General features: G+C 37.1%; 5 protein-coding genes across 10 annotated transcripts in view; 2 read left to right on the top strand and 3 right to left on the bottom strand.

Annotated features, from left to right (window-relative positions):
- Nucleotides 1-837: 837 nt before the first annotated feature.
- Nucleotides 838-18909, bottom strand: part of LOC135684543 (sialin) — a 95208-nt gene continuing 77136 nt past the window's right edge. The window contains exon 12 of the transcript XR_016145187.1: nt 838-945. The gene's annotated coding sequence lies outside the window, so the exon portion shown is untranslated. The remainder of the gene's footprint in view (nt 946-18909) is intronic.
- Nucleotides 941-9047, bottom strand: LOC135684542 (sialin). Of its 2 annotated transcripts, none has more exons than XM_089115016.1 (5): nt 8344-9047; nt 2975-3242; nt 2531-2567; nt 1403-1602; nt 941-1195 (listed from the first exon to the last, which is right to left on the bottom strand). In XM_089115016.1, exons 1-5 carry the CDS (start codon nt 8364-8366, stop codon nt 1103-1105), a joined length of 621 nt encoding a protein of 206 aa, XP_088971142.1. In that variant the 5' UTR covers nt 8367-9047; the 3' UTR covers nt 941-1102. The 2 variants fall into 2 exon arrangements, with proteins under 2 accessions (XP_088971142.1, XP_088971143.1); XM_089115017.1 differs by lacking the exon at nt 8344-9047 and adding an exon at nt 8171-8329.
- The window catches only part of LOC148957576 (uncharacterized), a 32540-nt gene continuing 23388 nt past the window's right edge, over nt 9758-18909 (bottom strand). Inside the window, exons 2-3 of the mRNA XM_089115003.1 lie at nt 10354-10444; nt 9758-9783 (exon numbers count right to left, since the gene is read on the bottom strand). The gene's annotated coding sequence lies outside the window, so the exon portion shown is untranslated. The remainder of the gene's footprint in view (nt 9784-10353; nt 10445-18909) is intronic.
- LOC135681625 (uncharacterized) lies at nt 14922-17505 on the top strand. The gene is made up of 3 exons (XM_089115036.1): nt 14922-16350; nt 16489-17024; nt 17219-17505. The coding sequence occupies exons 1-3, from the start codon at nt 15281-15283 to the stop codon at nt 17503-17505; spliced, it is 1893 nt and encodes a 630-aa protein (XP_088971162.1). The 5' UTR covers nt 14922-15280.
- LOC135684550 (vesicular glutamate transporter 2.1) overlaps nt 17808-18909 on the top strand; it is an 81643-nt gene continuing 80541 nt past the window's right edge. Inside the window, exon 1 of one of the 5 annotated variants that reach the window (XM_089115014.1) lies at nt 17808-18259. The gene's annotated coding sequence lies outside the window, so the exon portion shown is untranslated. The other 4 variants (XM_089115013.1, XM_065200159.2, XM_065200157.2 and 1 more) reach the window with 4 other exon arrangements.

The raw sequence follows: 18909 nt of genomic DNA, 5'->3' as shown, positions 1-18909 counted from the left end.
TCCCCCTTCCAAAGAAAATTTTGATTTTCGATGAGTCTCTTTGGCTCTGCTGGCCTTCAAAGACCTGCTCATGTGGGGGTCAGTAGATTTTGTCTCATTGCTTCATTTCTCGTGAAAGGACCAATTTGTCTCGACGATACAAAGATAGGATACAAAGTAATGAAATCCATTTTAAGACTGGAATCAATCAAACGTGCTAAAAAGGATACCTCAAAAATAGCAAAATTTTTAAACGAGTTCAACAATATGACTGCAAGAAATATTTTGAAATGTATTTTAAGCCAATCTAAAGGGCGTGGTCGCAAAAATTTTCTGCTCGCAGGGGCCTCTGACGACCTCTCGCCGGCCCTCCCCGGACATTATTTTTTATAGTCGAATAAAGCAATTAACTCGAGCCCCCCCCCACTTTGAATTTCTTGGCACCGCCCCTGGATCGCCAATATTGTCAGGAAAAAGACAATAGTGTTAGTTATGGAGGGCGCCATTTTGATGCTGGCCCCCCAGGCGAAAAGGGCCAGGCCACCACTGCTCCTTTTAGAATTGCTTATTTCTGACTTTCGCGCATTCGGGGTAAGCCATCATTGCCATGGGAGAAAGAGTCCAAAGGTGGGAGCTCCCTAAAAGACAACCAAGAAATATAATTGAAACAAGGCGGGATTTGGGCGAGGCACTTTAGTTTCTTTTGCTTAACTGGCCCTCTTGGCCGTCATTGACTGTATGTTCACCATTTGTCAGGGCTCTGCAGTCCCGAGAACTCTAAGGACCCGAGCGTGAATAGCCATTTGGACGATATCATCATCTTTCATCTAGCCATATGTACCACGATATGAGACCACGATATGAGAGTGGGAGCCAGTAGTAACTTTTTGGGTTCTGAGAAATCTCCTTACCACAGAAACCCCCTGAATCCAGGCATATAAGCAATCACCATTGTAATTTTCAGAGCTACAAACAGACAAGAGCCAATAAATGAAAAAGAAAATATCTAATTTTATATATCCCCACTGGCGTATAGTTTGGCCACAAAAACACTGCAATTTTACATTTAAAAGAAAATTGCTTTAAAAATGCAAAACTCTTACAAATACGAATTGTTTTCTTTCTATTCGCTATAACGATGCAATTCCAGCCTGCTTCTTTCAATTGGTGGAGCCCATCTGCTCCAAATCGCATGCATGCATGGAAAAGTGACGCCCTGTGAAGAGAAGATTAGACCGTAGTTAATTGGGAAATGAAGAAAAAGACTACATTGGTCCCTCTGATAAAGTGGGAAAATTTGAATAGGATACTGCCATTGTCCATCAAAGATAACTAAAATCTAGATTACACAAAAAACTAGCGAAAGAAATACTTTCTAACTTAAAAAGTTTCAAAAGTTAAATAATTTGGAATGTCAGCGTACCTGAGATAATCCTTGCAACACTCTAACAGCTATGAGAAACTTAATACTCATTCTTGCTGCTAATGGTGTTAGTAATGTAAACAGTCCTGTCATTAGAATACCTCCACCAAAAAGGTTTTTCCCACCGAAACGGGCTGCAAGATATCCAGAAGGTATTTGGGTGATGATGTAACCATAGTAGAAAGAGCTCAGGATGATACCTGTCAAGCCAAAAAATGAATTTATAATGAAAACAAAGGAAATCTGCACGAGATGCAGCCAAGCAATACCACATCCATCCCAATTTCCAGCTTTTGAATCAGAAGGTATCATTAATACTCACATATATAAACATACCTGTCATGCTACTGTGGTGTCCTGCCGTAAGATTTTGCATTCTAAACTAAAATTTTGCGTAAAAACGGTAACAGAACCATAATAAAACGGTAATTCTTGTTATTCGTTATTCGATGGTTTCAAAACAAATCCAACGTGATAATTTAATGTAAATACCGAAAACAAACGACTGATTGTGAACATTACGTAATGAAAAACAGTAGAGTTTACAAGGATTATTAAAATAACTACTAATCAAAACTTTTGTATAGTTAGAAAGGTTTTTACAAAATTGCAATGACCAACGTCCTTGAGTTTCAAATTTCAATCCTTTGTCGGAATGAAAATAATTGTCTTACTGGTTAGCCAGCATGTTCTCATAAATTTGAATATGATGCGATGGAAATACTTGATAATTTTTAAACAGACGTATTCACGTAGCAAAAAAAACACATCGGAAGTGGAGAAAAACGTGAGATTTTCAGCTTACGCCGTAAGACCTTAAAATCACCGACGTTGCAAAAGACATACGCAGAAACCTGAAGACCTGACAGTTATGTATTAAGCATTAGTATCGACCACTAGGCGTTTTTTCAGGGAATAGGCATCTAACTCTGGAAGGATTTCTGATCTGTAGGCAACATTAATAAAGTTCTTGCAATAATACTTTGCAGCTCAATCTCAGGATTGACACCAGAAAGAGGTGTAACAAAGTTGCAGTTGCCACTTACAATTCAGAGCAATAAAATGTTTGGAAATAACATACTATTGAATAACATACTACAAGCAATTTTTCACTATAAATTCAAGTACCTTGTTCTTTTGTGTTCCAAGAAAAGTCTGCTGGCTCCTAGCAAAAAGATTTACAGACCACTTAGCTTGTATTCAAGTTTAAAGTAAATCAGAAATGATCAGAAGACAAAACTCCATTTCAAGCTTTCGTTAAGATAAATTATCAGATGATATAAATTGGTTCAAACTATAAAATTTTTTGACAGTACCCCTAAACAAATAAAGGATGTTTTATTTGTATAAATGCAAAATCTGAATTCTGTAAGCAGAAGACCACCACAAAGTTTACACAAATTTGTTATACCCTTGAATTGGCTTTAGATAAAAAGTTTGGAAAAAGCAAACCTAACTGTGCAAATTTGGAGGAAATTTCATGAAATGTTTTCTTTCAACATAAATATGAAAAAATGCTTCAAAGCAAGAAAAAATAATTTGGGGTAAGTAAATTAAAGAAAATGAACCTACTGTAAAAACAACATAGCCAGAAGAGTTGGTTATTGTTTTATTTGAAACCATGGCAACTAAGGCAACACTGAGATTGACTCGCAAAAAATAGAGATTTAGAAATCCCAAAAAGCTTAAGATTGCCAGCAGATATCTTTTGGGTAACCAGCTGCATGTGATTCTCCATTTTTTATGGTTTTCGTTCATTTGTAGCTCACTTGGACTGTCCTTAATATTCGAGTGATCTATAATGCTTTGAGCATATGGGTTACTTTTTGCCAGGTTTCTCCTGAATCAAATAAAAAAATTAAATTTTGAATAACTTCTAATAAGTAAAGGCCTAAGTAAGAGTTTTACAGACCAACATTTCAATCTCAACGAGAATAATTCTAAATAATGAGCTGCAACCACAAATACATACTACACATTATGGAAATAACAAGCTCTTTTTATACCTTTTTTAAACTTAAAATGTGACAGTTGTCCCTTTTGATAGGGCCAGTGGTGGTTTTAGGGACTGCAGGGCCCGAGGCTAAAAACATCTGTGGGGCTCTTGTCCTTTACAATTTTTTCTTAGGTGTGGGGCCCTTTTTGGCTAACATAAGCATGGGGCCTGGGGCCATGGCCCCCCTTAAAACCAGCACTGGATAGGCCCAAAAGTAGTAGGAACTTGTTGTAGAGAAATCAAGAAGCACTGTACGTATTGTTCTCTTACTCAATACTGTAGGACTGTATTGTAGAATGTCAGTTGAAAACTGTTTTTCAAAATTCCATTGAAACCTACAGGCAGCATGCAAATAAAGACCAGGTTAAGTTTTTCTCTCAGAATGAAACGTTTGTCAGCTGAACAAATTTAAGGCCATCCAAAAGAAGACTTGTCGATGAAATACATCAAAGATCAACCAATTCATTTTGAAACAGTGAAGATTTTACAGGCAGAATAAAATACCAAGTAATGAAGGAGAAGGATGGCTTTTTTAGACTTGACTTCAAAGATCTCCATGTTTTTGGCTCCATATCACTTGTTCAACTTGTGTGCTAAAAGATGTGCAAGAATTGGCAATCCCCGCGGGTGCACTTGAATTGCAATACCACATACATGCTTGTCCATGGTGGAATCATAAATATACCCCTTTCACTGTCTATCAGTTTGAAATTTAGACCCCTATCACTGACCTACTGCTGTTCTTTGATCTGTAAAAGCCACTCTTACAAGCCAACTTTTCTGAGGATACAACAAGTAAAGTATGGGCAGATTTGTTCTTAAAAAGTATCATCAAGAAAACTTCAGAGTTTGATCGTTTGGATAATCCATTTGCTACTATAAAAGAGAAAATATGTAACTCATTTTGACAAGACCAGTTTGAAGGTTTTTCAAATTTTTGCTAAAGCACTTAGTTTCCGAAAAAGTTAAGATTAGATGTTACAAAGTAAAATCTTAGCTGTAAAAAATTGCTTAACTTTCTATTTTTTAGTTGATAGTTCTTCTGTTGATATTTCAATGTTTTTTATTAATCCGTGTTTCATTAATTTTTTTCCCTCATCTTATTTCGGGTAATTTTAATATCTAGAAAAGGTTAATATCACAAGCTATATGATAGTGGTTATTCTAAAACTTTGCAAAACTTTTCTATTTCAAGTTAACATCACAATAGACGCGACTATGCCACACCTTCAGTCAAAATTAATTTTAGATACAGTTTCTGGCCATCCCTAAGACACCATAATTCTAAAATTTTTCTTGCCGCCAAAATGCTTTCTTGCGGCCTTTCCTAAACCCTTTCAAGACTTTGACATTTTGGCCCCTCCACTTTCAAATACGTTTCGCCGGCCCTGTATTAAGCATGCCACTAAACTTTACAGTTCTTCTTTTAAAACATACTTAACCAATACTGCACTTTACAAAATCTAGTAGGGTATTTATAGGACAGGAAGGACATGACATAAATACAGAGCAGCGTTGGCAGCGCTCGGGTCAATTAGGGAACGGGGTCAAATAGGGAACGGGGTCACATAGGGAAATCGTTAATAACTCCAAAAATTGGACTGGTATCTTAAAACAAACCGCAGAATCGGATTCGGCATGCTTCAATCTACCTTTGAAATGCTTTTTTAATTCGACTACGGTAATTTTAGCAGTATAAAAATGTTTTTCTTCAACGTTTGCTTTAGGGCTGGCTCCTTCATAGCTACGGGAGCAATTAGACAAAACTCGTTAAAGGGCCACTCCAGCCCAAAATTTTTATTTCAGAACACGATGTAATCAGACCTCCTGAAAACGAATCTGTTATTATTTTTTTCATATCTCTAACCGTTTTGTAGTTATTAGCGTTTGTAAAATGGTCATTGAGTTGAATTGTTTTTCAACCGTGTTATCGGAGATCTCCGGATTGACGTCACAGGCATTTTCGGCCTCGGTAAGTTCACGGCAAGTACCATCGGCTGTCCAAAGGGTCAACGAGAACGTAGCGAAATGGCAGACAGGGCCTAGCAGCGGCATGTTTGTTAGTAGGCCAGACTTTTATCTGGAATCGATATAAAGAGAGAAGTATCGCTCATCAGTCTTGATATTCTGATCGAATATGGAAGTTTTTTATCGCACGAATCTTTCTGACAGAGAAGTCAAATTGTCAAAGTAGGCCAGCGAGACAGAGACATGAGGATGTTGACAGACTTTCGTGGAATGTTGCTTTTGAAGCAATTTATATTGGCAGGCCAGTTCCCTGATTTTAAAAAAGAAGATTCGCGCTTTTTCATCAGCTCTTCCTTTAGTGCAACAGCTGAAAAAATCATCGCGCAATTAATTCGAGAGGAAAGACCAAAACAAAACCAGTATACCGGGAATGAAAGCTGTATGAATTGATACCACATATTCATTAGGATAAAGAGCTTCATATCAACATGACTATGACTTATTAGAAATAAACCAGGACAATCGAGGGCATGGACAAGAAAGTATACAAACTTTCAAGACAAGACTAAAAACCTACCATTAGTCATGAGTCAAACAACTTTTTCAAAAATTATAAATTTGTTTTTATACAAACAAAAAAGGGATTTGAGATTATATTAATAATTCAACTTTTTCAATATACTTGTGTAAATATAATTTTTGTATTTAACCTTTAAGCTATTACAGGGGCCTTGTCAGCTTCTTTAAGCTGTCAGAATTTCAACCTGCTATATTTATGAATAATAAATACATGTTTGATGTATTTAAATACTTGGCTACATTGAATAATATATTCAAATATCTATACAAATATCTGAACTATCTAGAAATTTGTAATTTCTATTGCACATGAGAAATGTTCTTATAAAAGTATCATGAAACAATAATCTATTGCAAAATTTCTAGAAAATACCTATAGGTTGTTACTAGTTTTAAATAATAACTGTTGATTCACAAACATTATATAGATATGACCAAATTATATATAAAATTTTGATAATTTTAAAAATAATCTCCTTTGTAAAAATGTTAATACAAAAACAGAATAATGTGTTGAGGTCTTTGTGGTAACTCTTGCATGGAAGAGAGGGGCAAGTTATCACTCCCACAAAGCCAGTAGCCAGATAACAGAATGCATGTAATCTCCAACCTTCATCTAGCATTTTTTTGCAAGATCCTTTCTGCTGAACCATAAAAGAGTTTGTTACCTTTTTATGCCTAGAATAATAAGGTTGACAGGGATAAATACTAAAATACCAGTGAAATTTACTTTTGAGTCATATTAAAACATAAAATGATCAAAGAAACTTGGACACTCAGGGGCATTCAGAGTATAGATATTTAAAAGGATCAAAGAGAAATTTAGGGGTTAAAGGGCAACCACTGTTACTATAGCAAATAGCATCTAAGGATATTAACTTGAAGTAACACAAAGATGAATTTAAATGATATAGGCCATGCTTATATGAATCAATGCTAGAATAGCAAAGGTAATTTTAACAAATATAAACAATTCTGCCTTTAAAACATTAGAATGAGGATATGACACATCTTTTTTCCAAAACCAAGGGTGTAAATTCCATGTTTTTTCTTTGGGGTAGTAGATCTTTTGCCCTGGATATTGATCTGGCAAAATTTTGAAATTGTGAATCAATTCTATGATGAAATAGGCAGAATTCCAAAATTGAAGGCAGAACATGGTAGAACATGAAGAAAAAGGGTTCAGGGAAACATCAGACAAACCCTGGGAAATTTTACACATCTATACCTCGGGCAAAGGTGTAGTGCACAGATCATTGGCAGGGATGTAGTGCTAGGAGGCTCAGGCCCCCTTATTGGTACAAAAAAGTAGCAAACTTCTACTTTTGGTACTATTTTATGTGACATTTTGCTTGAGAGCCCCTGTTGTACTTTTCATATTACCACATTTCTGACTATTTGGGGGACAGTTCACAAGACTGTTAGAAAACTTGTATTTAGAGTACGAAGTTTTTCTCAAAGCCTGGCAAATTGCTTTGCTTAGGGGGTGCGTGTCACACCATCCCCAAACCCCCTCCAAACCTCTACACCCTGCAGTTTGGCCTAACATTCAACATAGTAAAATGATAATAAGGATGAATTGTGACTTACGGGAAAGTTTCCATCTTGTGAATGGGGTTCTTCTTCTAATGCGGTGAGACATCAATTATTATTCAGCTCCTTGGAAATTCCTGAGATGACACGACGATAAGAAATGCCTTCGGTCAGAAATCCATTCACATCTGAAAATTCGTGAAGCATTCCATATTAAAAAGCTTGCTTCAGGTTGAAGCTTCGATCTTTGATTTGTCGAATTACTAGTCCATGTTGGCTGGAAGCCTCCGCTGAACATCAATCGCAATGAAGGAAAATAAATAAAACGACAACCGAGATTCCGACATGAATCGCCTCTCCGAGCCTCTACCGAATCGTGCGAATTTCAGTGCGAACGTATAACAATAGCGCCGAATGTTGAAACAATGGTCCCTTCATACGTCACAAGGTACTTTTTCCGAAAAAAATTTTGTCGTATTTTTACGGTGATTCTCAACTTTGAGCGTCTATATCTGGAAAACGAGTTAAGCTTTTCGAAAAAAAATTTCACGATAGCTTCTTTTTCTCGACTAACTACCAATTTATGCAAAAATCTCAGAAAAAATGTTTGGGCTGGAGTGGCCCTTTAAAAAAACATCGTTTTGATTCAAAATAAATAGCAAAAGGTAGAAATTGCAAAGTAAATTACATACTTTCTTCATATCAATTCAAATTTCAAACATCCTGCACCGAGGTTACCAGATTTCTCGAAATAAATCAGCTGAGTGATCGACGCGCTCGGGGTCAAATAGGGAAATCGCCATTTGGGGTCAAATAGAGAAATCTTCAAAAACAGCAAAGAAAAGACACGAAACAGAGAACTAACCTCATTTCTGCACGTAAAATCATCCAATCTGTTGTTTAATTCATTTTGCTTGTTAGAATCAAGGGATATCACTAGATAAATTCATATCAGACAATGAATCACACAAATTTAGGCTCTTGTTCACAGAGAGCTCTCCTTCTCAGTTTCTGGGTCAAATAGGAAACAGCTACCGGCGAGAGAGGGAGAGACCTGACCTCAAACAATCAGGGCGTTTACAAATAGAAAGAGCATTATCCACTCGTCTTTCTTCGGTCGAACGAAAACTTGCCGAGATTGAAAAAGCCAAACAATATGAATCCTTCAGGAAGGAAGTCGGGAACGCTTTAAAAGTCAATGGAGAACTGAAGGCCGAAAATGAACTTCTATTAAAGAGAGTGAAAGACCTATAAAAAAAAGATTTACAGAAAGCGAAATCGATCGATGATCTAGAACAGTATGGCCGTAAAAGTATGATTGAAATATCTGTAATACCTCGCTCAGAAAATGAAAAATGCGATTCAATCATGATTGTAGATACATAAAAACTGTTAACTTAATTTGCTGTGTAGTGATTAGGCTGAAACTACAAGTCAAAACTCTCCTGTTTTCAGTTAGACTGCAAGAAAGAATGATGTTTTCTTAACAGTCATACTTTGCATACAGGATTTCCAGAAAAACAACTGTTGAGGCGTCGATTACCCGTCGATTACCAAACTTTCCTTTCTGGAAATCTAATCGTAATAAGTGTCCTTTCTTTTAATTTTTCATTAAATTCCATAAATTTTTCAATAATACTCCGCTTGCTTTATCCCGAGTGTAGTCATTCATCGTATCTGAGTTGTAAAGTAGATATTGTTTTAGAGTATAGTTATGTAGTATTTCTGATTGTAATTGAATTGGTTTATAAAAAAATGGTCTACAAATATTCCTCCATCGGCCAAATAAATTGCTCAAATATAAGCAGCTAATTAAAAATGTAAAACGTATGTGAAGTATTTAGAAATTTCAACTTTGAAAGCGCTAGGGGAGGCCACAGTCCTTCAGCCCTTTGCAGGTTGCCATCTCACGTGTAAATAGTTCTCCCAAACTTTCTTGTGGCTTGTTTGATCTGATTGATTTATTATGGCTATTCTTGTGTGAGCCTCCTCTGTTGATGATTCCTTGTTCCCAGATCCTGTCTTCTTTATCCCTTAAGTTTTCTTAGCATTGCAGAGCCATTATTTCAACTCCTCTTTTCTTCTTTAGTCTGCAATTATAGCTTAACTGAAACGTCTACAATGTTTACGTCGCCCGGTTATCCAGACCAGTGCCCAAGCAATGTTTCTTGTCGATATCACATCCGAGTTCCTGATGGCAAGATTGTAAGAATCCATTTCGAGACGTTTTTACTCCAGACTGGAATTTTTTGTGCTGAAGACTCTGCTAAGAAACTTCTGTGCTAAAATTTACGAGAACAGCACCCTGCAAGAAACACTGTGCGGATACCAACCGAAAACAGTATGGGAGTCAAAAGAGAGTCAGGTTTTGTTGGTTTTCAAATCCGATGGCTCCATTACAAGTAGAGGATTTAGTGGCTACATTACACTTGCAGACAAGCGTAGAATCTACAGAATCTGTAGAATTCGTCTAGAGAGAAATCTAGCTGAATGCATAAATTATAGACTGATCTAGAAGCGTTGGGTATCTTAGTGAATTATTCATTTTTTTTTAATCCCCTGCAGCATATTCACAACACCCAGTCTTTTGATAATGAAGAGGCAACATACTATAATAAAATAAGATGATATCCTAAATATATGCTGCATCTATGGCAAATTCACTTCACCCGGCTACCCTGGAAGCCACTCGAGTATTAAAAAATGTATCTACGAAATATCTGTTCAGCCTGAAAATGGAATAATAATCAACTTTCCCATCTTTTCAATCCACGAAACAATGACATGTTATGATGATTCAGTCAAAATTTTTGAAGAAAACATAGAGGTTTATAATTTAAAAGCAACTTTCTGTGGTCAAGGGCCAAGGACTTACCGGTCATACAGCAACAAATTTTTTGTCGTACTTAAGACTTCTTCAAAATATGGAACGCAGTCCAAAGGTTTTTCTGACAACTTCGCAGAATCTAAAAAAGGTATGTTTTACAAATTGAATATTTTGAGCATACAGAACTGGTAGAATCATAACACGATTTTGAAAGCGTACCTTTCTCCAAAAATGTCTCTTAGCTGAATGTAGTTTGATTAATTACTGACATCGTATCATCATATTGTCCTTTCACCCTTGCCCTATTACCTTTCACCTTGGCCGGTTCACCATTCACCTTGACTGTTTAACCTTTATTATGTGACGTACTACTTTAAAAAATTAACTACATACACAGTTGCAGACTGGAATTCTATAGAATATGAATTGACACCATTATATTATAGCCTCTTTAATCTGAGCGACTTTGGTAAGATGTTTTGCATTTTTTCGCATTTTGATTCTTGCTTTTCACATGGCTCTGTAAAAACCAGTGATATCAACTACAGGGTATCCATTTAACGATTTTTGAAAATAAACGAAAATTAATGATCCATAATATTATGTACTTTATCATAACTGTAAAAATTGAAGAGATGAAATATATCCACGTTAAGCATATTTTTAAACATGATAGGGCTACATCTGTTCTAATAAATGGACTCGTCGGAGCATTACATTGTCGGAGCAGTACTGATGGATTTATCAAAGGCCTTCGACTGTATTCCGCATGACCTTCTTATTGCAAAACTTCATGCTTATGGTTTTGATGAAAGTTCTCTAGTCCTTATTTACTCCTATTTAAAAAGGCGCTTACAAGCAGTTCGTACACATGATACTTACAGTGATTTTCAATCTGTTATATCGGGGGTACCGCAAAAATCAGTCCTTGGCCCTATTCTTTTCAATTTCTGCATTAATGACCTGTTTTATTTCATTAAAAAGGCTTCTCTTGTAAATTACGAAGATGACAACACTTAAACATATTTTTAAAATGACCTGCCTTAATTGATTAACGTCTTGGAAAAAGAAGCAAGCATCGCCCTTGCCTTGCTCAATGAGAATGAAATGATTGCTAACCCAGACAAATTTCATGCTCTTCTAGTCAGAAAGGATAAAAAAAGGACCATTGGACATTTCTATTCAAGGGAAAACTATAAATCCTGAAGCTTCAGTAAAGTTGCTTGGCGTAACTATAGATCACAAACTTAATTTTGACATTCACATATCCCAACTTTGTAAAAAGGCAGCAACCCAGCTAAATGTGCTCAAAAGACTTGAATCTTTCATTGGCTTTGATGAGAAAAAAGTATTGGTCCAAAGCTTTCTTTTCCCTAACTTTAACTACTGCCCTTTAGTGTGGTTCTTCTCCTCGGCTAGATCTATGGAGAAAATCGAAAAAATACTGGAACGAGCCCTACGATTCCTTTACGTTGACCATGATTCATCTTATAGAGATCTGCTTTGCAAATCACAAAAATGCACAATGCATGTAAATCGGCAAAGGAACCTCTGTATTGAAATTTTCAAAACTGTAAAAAGGTTAAATCCTGAATTCATGCAAAATATTTTCGAACAAAGAACCTCTGCTCGATCCTCACGTCGTCCACAAGACTTGCAGCACTACAGGCCAAACCAAACAACTTTCGGTACAAACAGACTCAGGTCCCTCGGACCACAAATTTGGAATGGCTTACCACAGGAATTAAAATATGCAGAAAATCTGATCCAATTCAAAAGATTAATTAGAAACTGGGACGGGGCAACCTGTACATGCAACGTATGCAAAACTTAATGATTTTATTGTAAATTTGTGTTTAAATTACTAACTCGGGAATACCAATCCAACATAAAGGGCATGAAGCTCCCTCAGAAAACTGCCATAGACATCAGAAAGGTCAGTCATGAGGCTACGTTCCCACATCATCGAGAGCGAGTTGGGCCGTTGGTGCATCGGCGCCAATCGCTCAACCTACCATATAGGGGTCACTAAGGGAAGTTACACAATAACCCCCAAATATGGTTGATAATTGGTAGGAAATGGACAGGAAAAGCTCCTTTTCCCCACTAATAGCCGATGCACCAGTCCTACCTAATAGCATCCGAAAACTCTAAGAAGCATAAAAGATGCCTAAAGGTATGAGAGGTTTTAACGATGCCATAAAAGAAAATCAACACGCATTTACTGAAAAACAAAAGTTATACTGAAAAGGCATTTAGCATAAAGAAACAAAATGAGGGAGGGAGGGCTGGGAAAATACGATGAAACAGCCTAGTTGTATTGTGACTTCACCAAGCAAGATGAGACCCACGCTATGCCAAAATCTTAAATACCCCTAGATTAACCAGGGGAATGAAAACGCCACGAAACACACATCTTACCCTAGTTATACAAATCAAATTCACAGGAGGCCGAAAGACTCCCTGCATTGCCCATAAACCAGTAGAGCAGATACAAGCAAAAAGCGAGGAAGCGTGGCACAAGAAAACATAACGAAATAGTAATAATAACAATCTAATGCAATTTAGTTAAAGCTCAAAAGCCCCTCGTGAAATTAACTCTGATTAAATTTCATTTAATCATCATTTAAAAACTATTAAAAAATGTTAATTTAATTTGTATATTTTGTAAATAATCGAATTAGACAAGTTACGGCTGTGTAGCTTAAAATTTATATTTTCGATTTAAAATAAGAATACAACAACAGCAACAACAACAATTGCAAAAATGTATACCCTTGGCTAGACAAGAAGTCCGAAAAAGAATACCCTTTCTTGCGGCACACCCCCAGCTTCCTTTATTGCGGAAGAACACACACCCCCTGTTTCAAAGTAACATGAGAAAGTTTTGCCTTGTTTGTGCTCCAGACCCCTAACTTGGAAGTAGAGGGTCTGTGTAACCGAGAGCATAGTTGCGTACGAGGATTGAATAGAATTGTTTGCATAATTATCACAGGTCGGTGTAATCCATAGAGATGGTGTAATCATGCAAGAAGAATCGCTAGTTTTTTTGATCGGTCGTGGCGGTATGATATAGATTGATTTGTTAGAAGATTGTGCTGCTCAGCTATTTGATGTTGAAAATCTTCGTTGTGACATTTCATTGGCTGTGGCCAAAACATAGTATCGGAGGGGCTGTGGGCCAATTTTGCTCATTTTACAGCGGTTGATGGGATCTGCCGCAGCAATCGCGTGCTGTAAAAACTAGATGTGTCTTGGATGGGCTTTCGACACATTGAACATTTGTCAATTATCCGACGAAAGCCCGAAATTTCCGATGAGATCGCTAATTCGGGGGGCCTGAGCCCCCCATACATACCCCTATATTTTCTCTCACTGTATTCAGGTTGCCTCCTTGAAGAGAGTTTATGCGAAGTAAAGATCTCACGCCCTCAATGCCAGCCTCAGTGGAGAGATGAAATGCCAAGATTATTGGAACAATGTTTTCAAGGACACCAATAGTGCTGGCACACTTTTACAGACAAACTCGCCTAAATTCATTGCAGAACTTCTGTCATTTACATTTTCTAATGCTTTGGTCGAAAGAGTTTTTATTCAGTTGAAGCTCATTAAGAATGATCATCGCATACCGCAAAAACATGAATATCTTCTTGCTCTTATGCAGACGAAGTACTTTCTGAAAACAAGGGATCGCACGAGGCTGCTTCATTATAACCTTCAAAAGAGATGATTGCCCTGCATAGGAGAATTGATGGAAAAGCAACTGAGGCTGATAAAATAAAACTTTGGATAAAATTTACAACCGAATTGTAGACTTGATCTCTATGACATAAATTAATCTTCTTGCCTTATATTCATTTTATATAATTTTATCAATAATCGCTAAAAATCAAAATTAGCATAAATATGATATATTTTATCATGCAAAGATCCGCTTCTATTTTTTCTTTGTTGTTGTCGTCCTTTTACCTAGTACTACTGTACAGTTCTGTACAGTAATATCTGAGCCAGATGCTTGATTGACGTGAAACCTTTGTAATTTATGATGATTATTTAGCTGTTTCGTATCATTATGGGATAAAACTAACAAGGATATAAACAAAAAAAATACAAAATTCTGGTTAAAGAGTTTAAAGGAATTTTGAGAAAATTCAGCCTCGCTTTAAGAAAATAAAAATTTGAAAAATGGAAACACTGGTGTGACCAGATCCAGCATAATGTTATCCTTTTGACAAAATAATCGCCAAAAATCACCATTTAGCATAATTTGAGATTCAGCATAACTCTGGCATAACTTTGATATTTTCTATAAAAAAACATTGTTTCCATTGATCCGTTGTCTATCACTACCGAATGCAAAAAATTCACACCAGCATCTGTGGTTATCATTTTGGAGTATATCGTGACTTTACACTTTCAGGGTTGCAAGATTTTTGGAATGATTGGTAGCTAAATATTTTCACTTGCCTTTATCTGTAATTATCTGTTAGCTATTACTTTGTTTGATGTTTTATCTTGACATTTCCGATTTCAAACCAACAATTTTGATATAGCTGCTAACACGAATGGCTTGAAAATGAATTTAGCAAATTGTATCGCTTCTCAATATAGGACTACACGCTTTTTTTTTTATAAGGAACCGTTTATAAGGAACCTACATGTAGAAGGTCAAAAAACTTAAGGAACTTTTACTACTAAAGGCCAAATCCCTAAGGAACTTTTTAATTTTGAATATATTTATATTTCCGCACAATTTACAATTAGGAAGCCGGTTCCATTGATTTTCAGTAAAACCGGCCATGCTCATGGGGCCAAGAATCAACATGAGAAATTTCCGTTTTAACTCACCTCACATGCAGCTGTGCTTTGTTGTGAATTCACACTTTAGGTGTTTTAGTTTTAGTCAAATAGGTTAGTCACAACAAAATAGAATTCTTATTCTGTGTGTGTGGCTGAGTATTACAGTAGTTGCAATATGGGAGATAAGAAAAAGCAGTCAACGTTGTTCAAGTTCGGTTTTTCTAAAAAGATACCTCATCGAAATGAGTTACAAGAAGTCCCTGGTCGTTCGTTTGTTGAGGATGATGATGTAAGTTTGTATCGTTGTGACACATGCAACAAGCATTTCAAAAGTAAGTCTGGCCTTACGATGCACGTGTCTTGGTGCACTTCGAAAAAAGACAGTGAGAGAGAAAAAGAACAACCAACTAAAAAAATCGATGAAATTCCATTGATCTTGGAAAGTAGCGCCGAGGCTGTTGAGCCACAAAAAGAACCAACTGCTATTGATGTGGATGAGAACATCGAAGAAACTGTAGAGGAATGTCAAGAGATAGAGAAAAGTGCTAGAGCGTCAGAAGCAGGAGAAAGCAGTCAGCACCATCGAGAGAAGAAGAACAGACTATCTTATGACACCGAATTTAAGCTAAAAGTTATCGAGGAAGCAAAGAAAAACCAAAAGAATGACGTTGCATTCAAATACAACATCTCTAAATCGATGGTATCGACCTGGGTTAAAAATGAGAAGAAAATTACTGATGCAGCCGCCGATAGCCACAGGAAAATGATGAAAAAGATCAGACCCAGCACAAGGCATAAGCAAGTCTTCGTGATGCTTCACGAAAAGTTCCTACAAGCAAGATCAAAGGGGATGCGAATATCTTTTGCATGGCTGTACGCAAATGCTAGGAAGATTAACCCCGAATTCGACCAAAGTGCCCAATCAGATATTAAAGCTATCCCGAAATCTGCAGTCTTCAACTTTATCAGGAAGTACAAAATCAAGTTGAGGAGAATTCAGCGTAAGAAAAGGGCTGAGAAAACGAGCTTCTTGCCAGGCATGATTGGTTGGCACACAACTTTGCGCGAAGGCTTGATCAAGACAGGAAACGCAAAGCCTTCCTATGACAGCAAATGGGGGAGATTCCGACCATCTAAACGCTTCAACGTTGACCAAGTTCCTATGCCGTTTGCGGTCGATTGTAAAACAACATACGAAAAACACTTTCCGCGCGGAGAACAAAGAAACCATCGAACCTGGGTCAGGTAAACCGCTTTCTGCTTTTTGTTTAAACTCTTTCCAGACTGGGCCTTTTAAAAAATTAATTTGGAAATATTATAAAAATTGGGGGGCTGCTCATTTGTCCACTCCTTCTAAAATTGCTATCTTTAATTCTTTTTCAGCACACCGGGACCGGGACTTGATAAGCGGCAGTGCACGTTACAAATCTGCTTTGCAGCCGAAGGACCGCCAGTCAAAATTGCAATTATTTTCCGTGGAACAGGGAAAAGAATCAGCCAGGATGAAATACAGGCATACCACAAAGACGTGGATGTTTACTGGCAGACAAACGCCTGGGCAGACATCAATTTCAGCATCGACTGGGTGAAGAGAACTCTGAAACCAGCTGTCCAAAATTCTTCCGAAACAGGTGAAAATGAAGAATTCGTTCTTTTCTGCGACAACTTAAGTGCGCAAACTAATGATCTGTTTCTGAGTGAGGTCAGAAAATTAAATGGTGTTGTTTGGTTCGGTTTGGCCGGTGCGACAGACATCTGGCAACCTGTAGATTGTGGCTTTGGAAACATGCTGAAGTCTTTGGTTCGAACCCTCCAAGATGAGTGGCTGCAAAGTGCCGAAAATATAGATCTTTGGCTTGGGAACAGTGTTGAAAAACTGGATGTCAAGAAGCGAAGAATTCTAATTACACACTGGGTTGGTGAGGCATACAATAGGCTTTCCAGTGAGAGCTATGCCTCATCACGGTACAGATGCTTTGAAAAGACAGGCTGCTTAATAACGGCTGATGGGTCGGAGGACAAGAAAATTCAGCCTGAAGGTCTGATTGGGTACTAAATACCACCACCATTGCCTGTGACTGGCCCGAAAATCCACTGTCTGTACAAATACCAGAGGCCTCAGCAGCCTGTGAGGAAGATGTAAGTGATGAAGAAGATGAAGGGGATGAAGAACTTGAGCCTGACGAGCTTGAGCATGAAAGAGTAGACCATGTAAAAGATCGTGTCTACGAACATGAGTTGATTAATAAAAAAATACGCGCATTCTACGACGAATGGCACACTGGACAAGTGAAGTGGTTCAACACCAAGCTGGGAGAGTTTAGAGTTCTTTTCGAAGACGGTACTGAAGACTACATTGTGTCAGACGACATCAATGGAGTGGATATGCAACTTCTTTAATGACTATTATTATTAATTTTATATTATATGAAGCTTCTTTGTGTTTTAACTTGTTATCTTTTCTTAAGTTTATAGCAAAACGCTGAATTTGATTGTTTTTCTTGCGTCTGTACTAATTATTGTCCACTAAATGCCAACTTAAAATTAAGGAACTATTAAGGAACTTTTAGAACTACAAAGTGGTCAAAACAGGTCTCAAAATAAGGAATTTAAAGAACTAGGCCCGAGCTAGGTTCCTTATAAAAAAAAAAGCGTGTATGCAAAAAGTGTCTTTTTGTAGAAATTGGTCTAGCCAACGGTTTTATTTTCGCAAAAATTAGTCTAGCCAACGTTACAAGTTTTAATGTACTAACAGCAGACCTCTTCCCGAAATTTAGCCAATAACCCGTGATTTTTAAATCAAGCTTTAGAGACAGCAACATCTAACAATACCCGGGGTACCAGAGCCACTTATAAATTCGTGTGCGGAATGGAGACAGGAGTTGAGAAGCAGTACAGCATCTAACTGGGAAGAAGAACAATATAAGGTAAACCTCACCCATTGTCATTCTGATGTTTCATTGTATTTTCGAAATAATGATTCACGTAAAAGTCGGCAGACCGTTGCTTTTTTGCTGTCTTTATCACATGCCACAATGGCAATGAGCCCAAGTCACAATCACAAAGAAAGATCATGAACTGTAACAACCCAAAATATTTTATCACTGGACAGAGGACAAATAATGAGGCAGTACAGATGAAAATAGCATTAAAGGTATGGTATAACTACAAGCGTGTATTTGTGTGCTTTGCATGAGCAACAGATCTCGAAGGGTTATCAAGATGAATTGCTTTTGTTCTTTTAGTGTGTTGTGCAAATTACTACTCCACTATTGTTCATACTCTACAGTCGGTTTCTGCACTTTGTTATTATTTAGGGAACATTTCGAATTTTCTTTCACTTCCTAAGTCATATAAAACGTATAATTTTGTTGAAAAAGAGAAATAACTCAATTTTTTGATGAATAAATAACCATTGAAGATGGAGACCGAATCAAGGCGTAGCGCCTTGAAGACCGAATAGTTTTTATTCACCAGCAACGCCCATGGTTTTGGATGGGCCGGAGCGATATGTTTCATCAATTTTATTACAATTTTCTTCTCTAAAACGTGCTTTTGAGCATAATTTAAAAAGTACACATGATTCTGGCACAAGAAACCAATTATAATTGCATTTAAAATTGCATTGCATGCCTTATTTTTCTGTATTCTTCAAGTTTCGAGCCGACATTTTTTATTTTAAAAAAAGCAAGTCCCCGTCAAATTGTTAAGCAGAAGTAGGAATCTCGCACGGTGACTGCAAGATTCACCTGCAGTAAGTACAAACATTTTCAGCGAATAGATTTTCAGACAATAAACTGCAGG

Source organism: Rhopilema esculentum, chromosome 21 (genome assembly GCF_057945365.1).
Source record: "Rhopilema esculentum isolate cy_ngs chromosome 21, ASM5794536v1, whole genome shotgun sequence".
In the NCBI taxonomy this organism is placed as follows: domain Eukaryota; kingdom Metazoa; phylum Cnidaria; class Scyphozoa; order Rhizostomeae; family Rhizostomatidae; genus Rhopilema; species Rhopilema esculentum.
Note: the sequence above shows the minus strand (reverse complement) of the source record. Positions and strands in the feature narration are given on the sequence as shown.

Bases quoted from the DNA above. Each gene is read 5' to 3' on its own strand.
- LOC135684542 (XM_089115016.1), bottom strand. From the start codon at position 8,366: ATGATTTTACGTGCAGAAATGAG. The intron at 1,603-2,530 runs GTACTTGAATTT...TTGGCTTGACAG, and splicing joins TTGGAACACAAAAGAACAAG to GTATCATCCTGAGCTCTTTC. The intron at 1,196-1,402 runs GTACGCTGACAT...TTCTCTTCACAG, and splicing joins TGTTGCAAGGATTATCTCAG to GGCGTCACTTTTCCATGCAT.
- LOC135681625 (XM_089115036.1), top strand. From the start codon at position 15,281: ATGGGAGATAAGAAAAAGCAGTCAACGTTGTTCAAGTTCGGTTTTTCT. The intron at 16,351-16,488 runs GTAAACCGCTTT...ATTCTTTTTCAG, and splicing joins AACCATCGAACCTGGGTCAG to CACACCGGGACCGGGACTTG. The intron at 17,025-17,218 runs GTGAGGCATACA...TACAAATACCAG, and splicing joins TCTAATTACACACTGGGTTG to AGGCCTCAGCAGCCTGTGAG.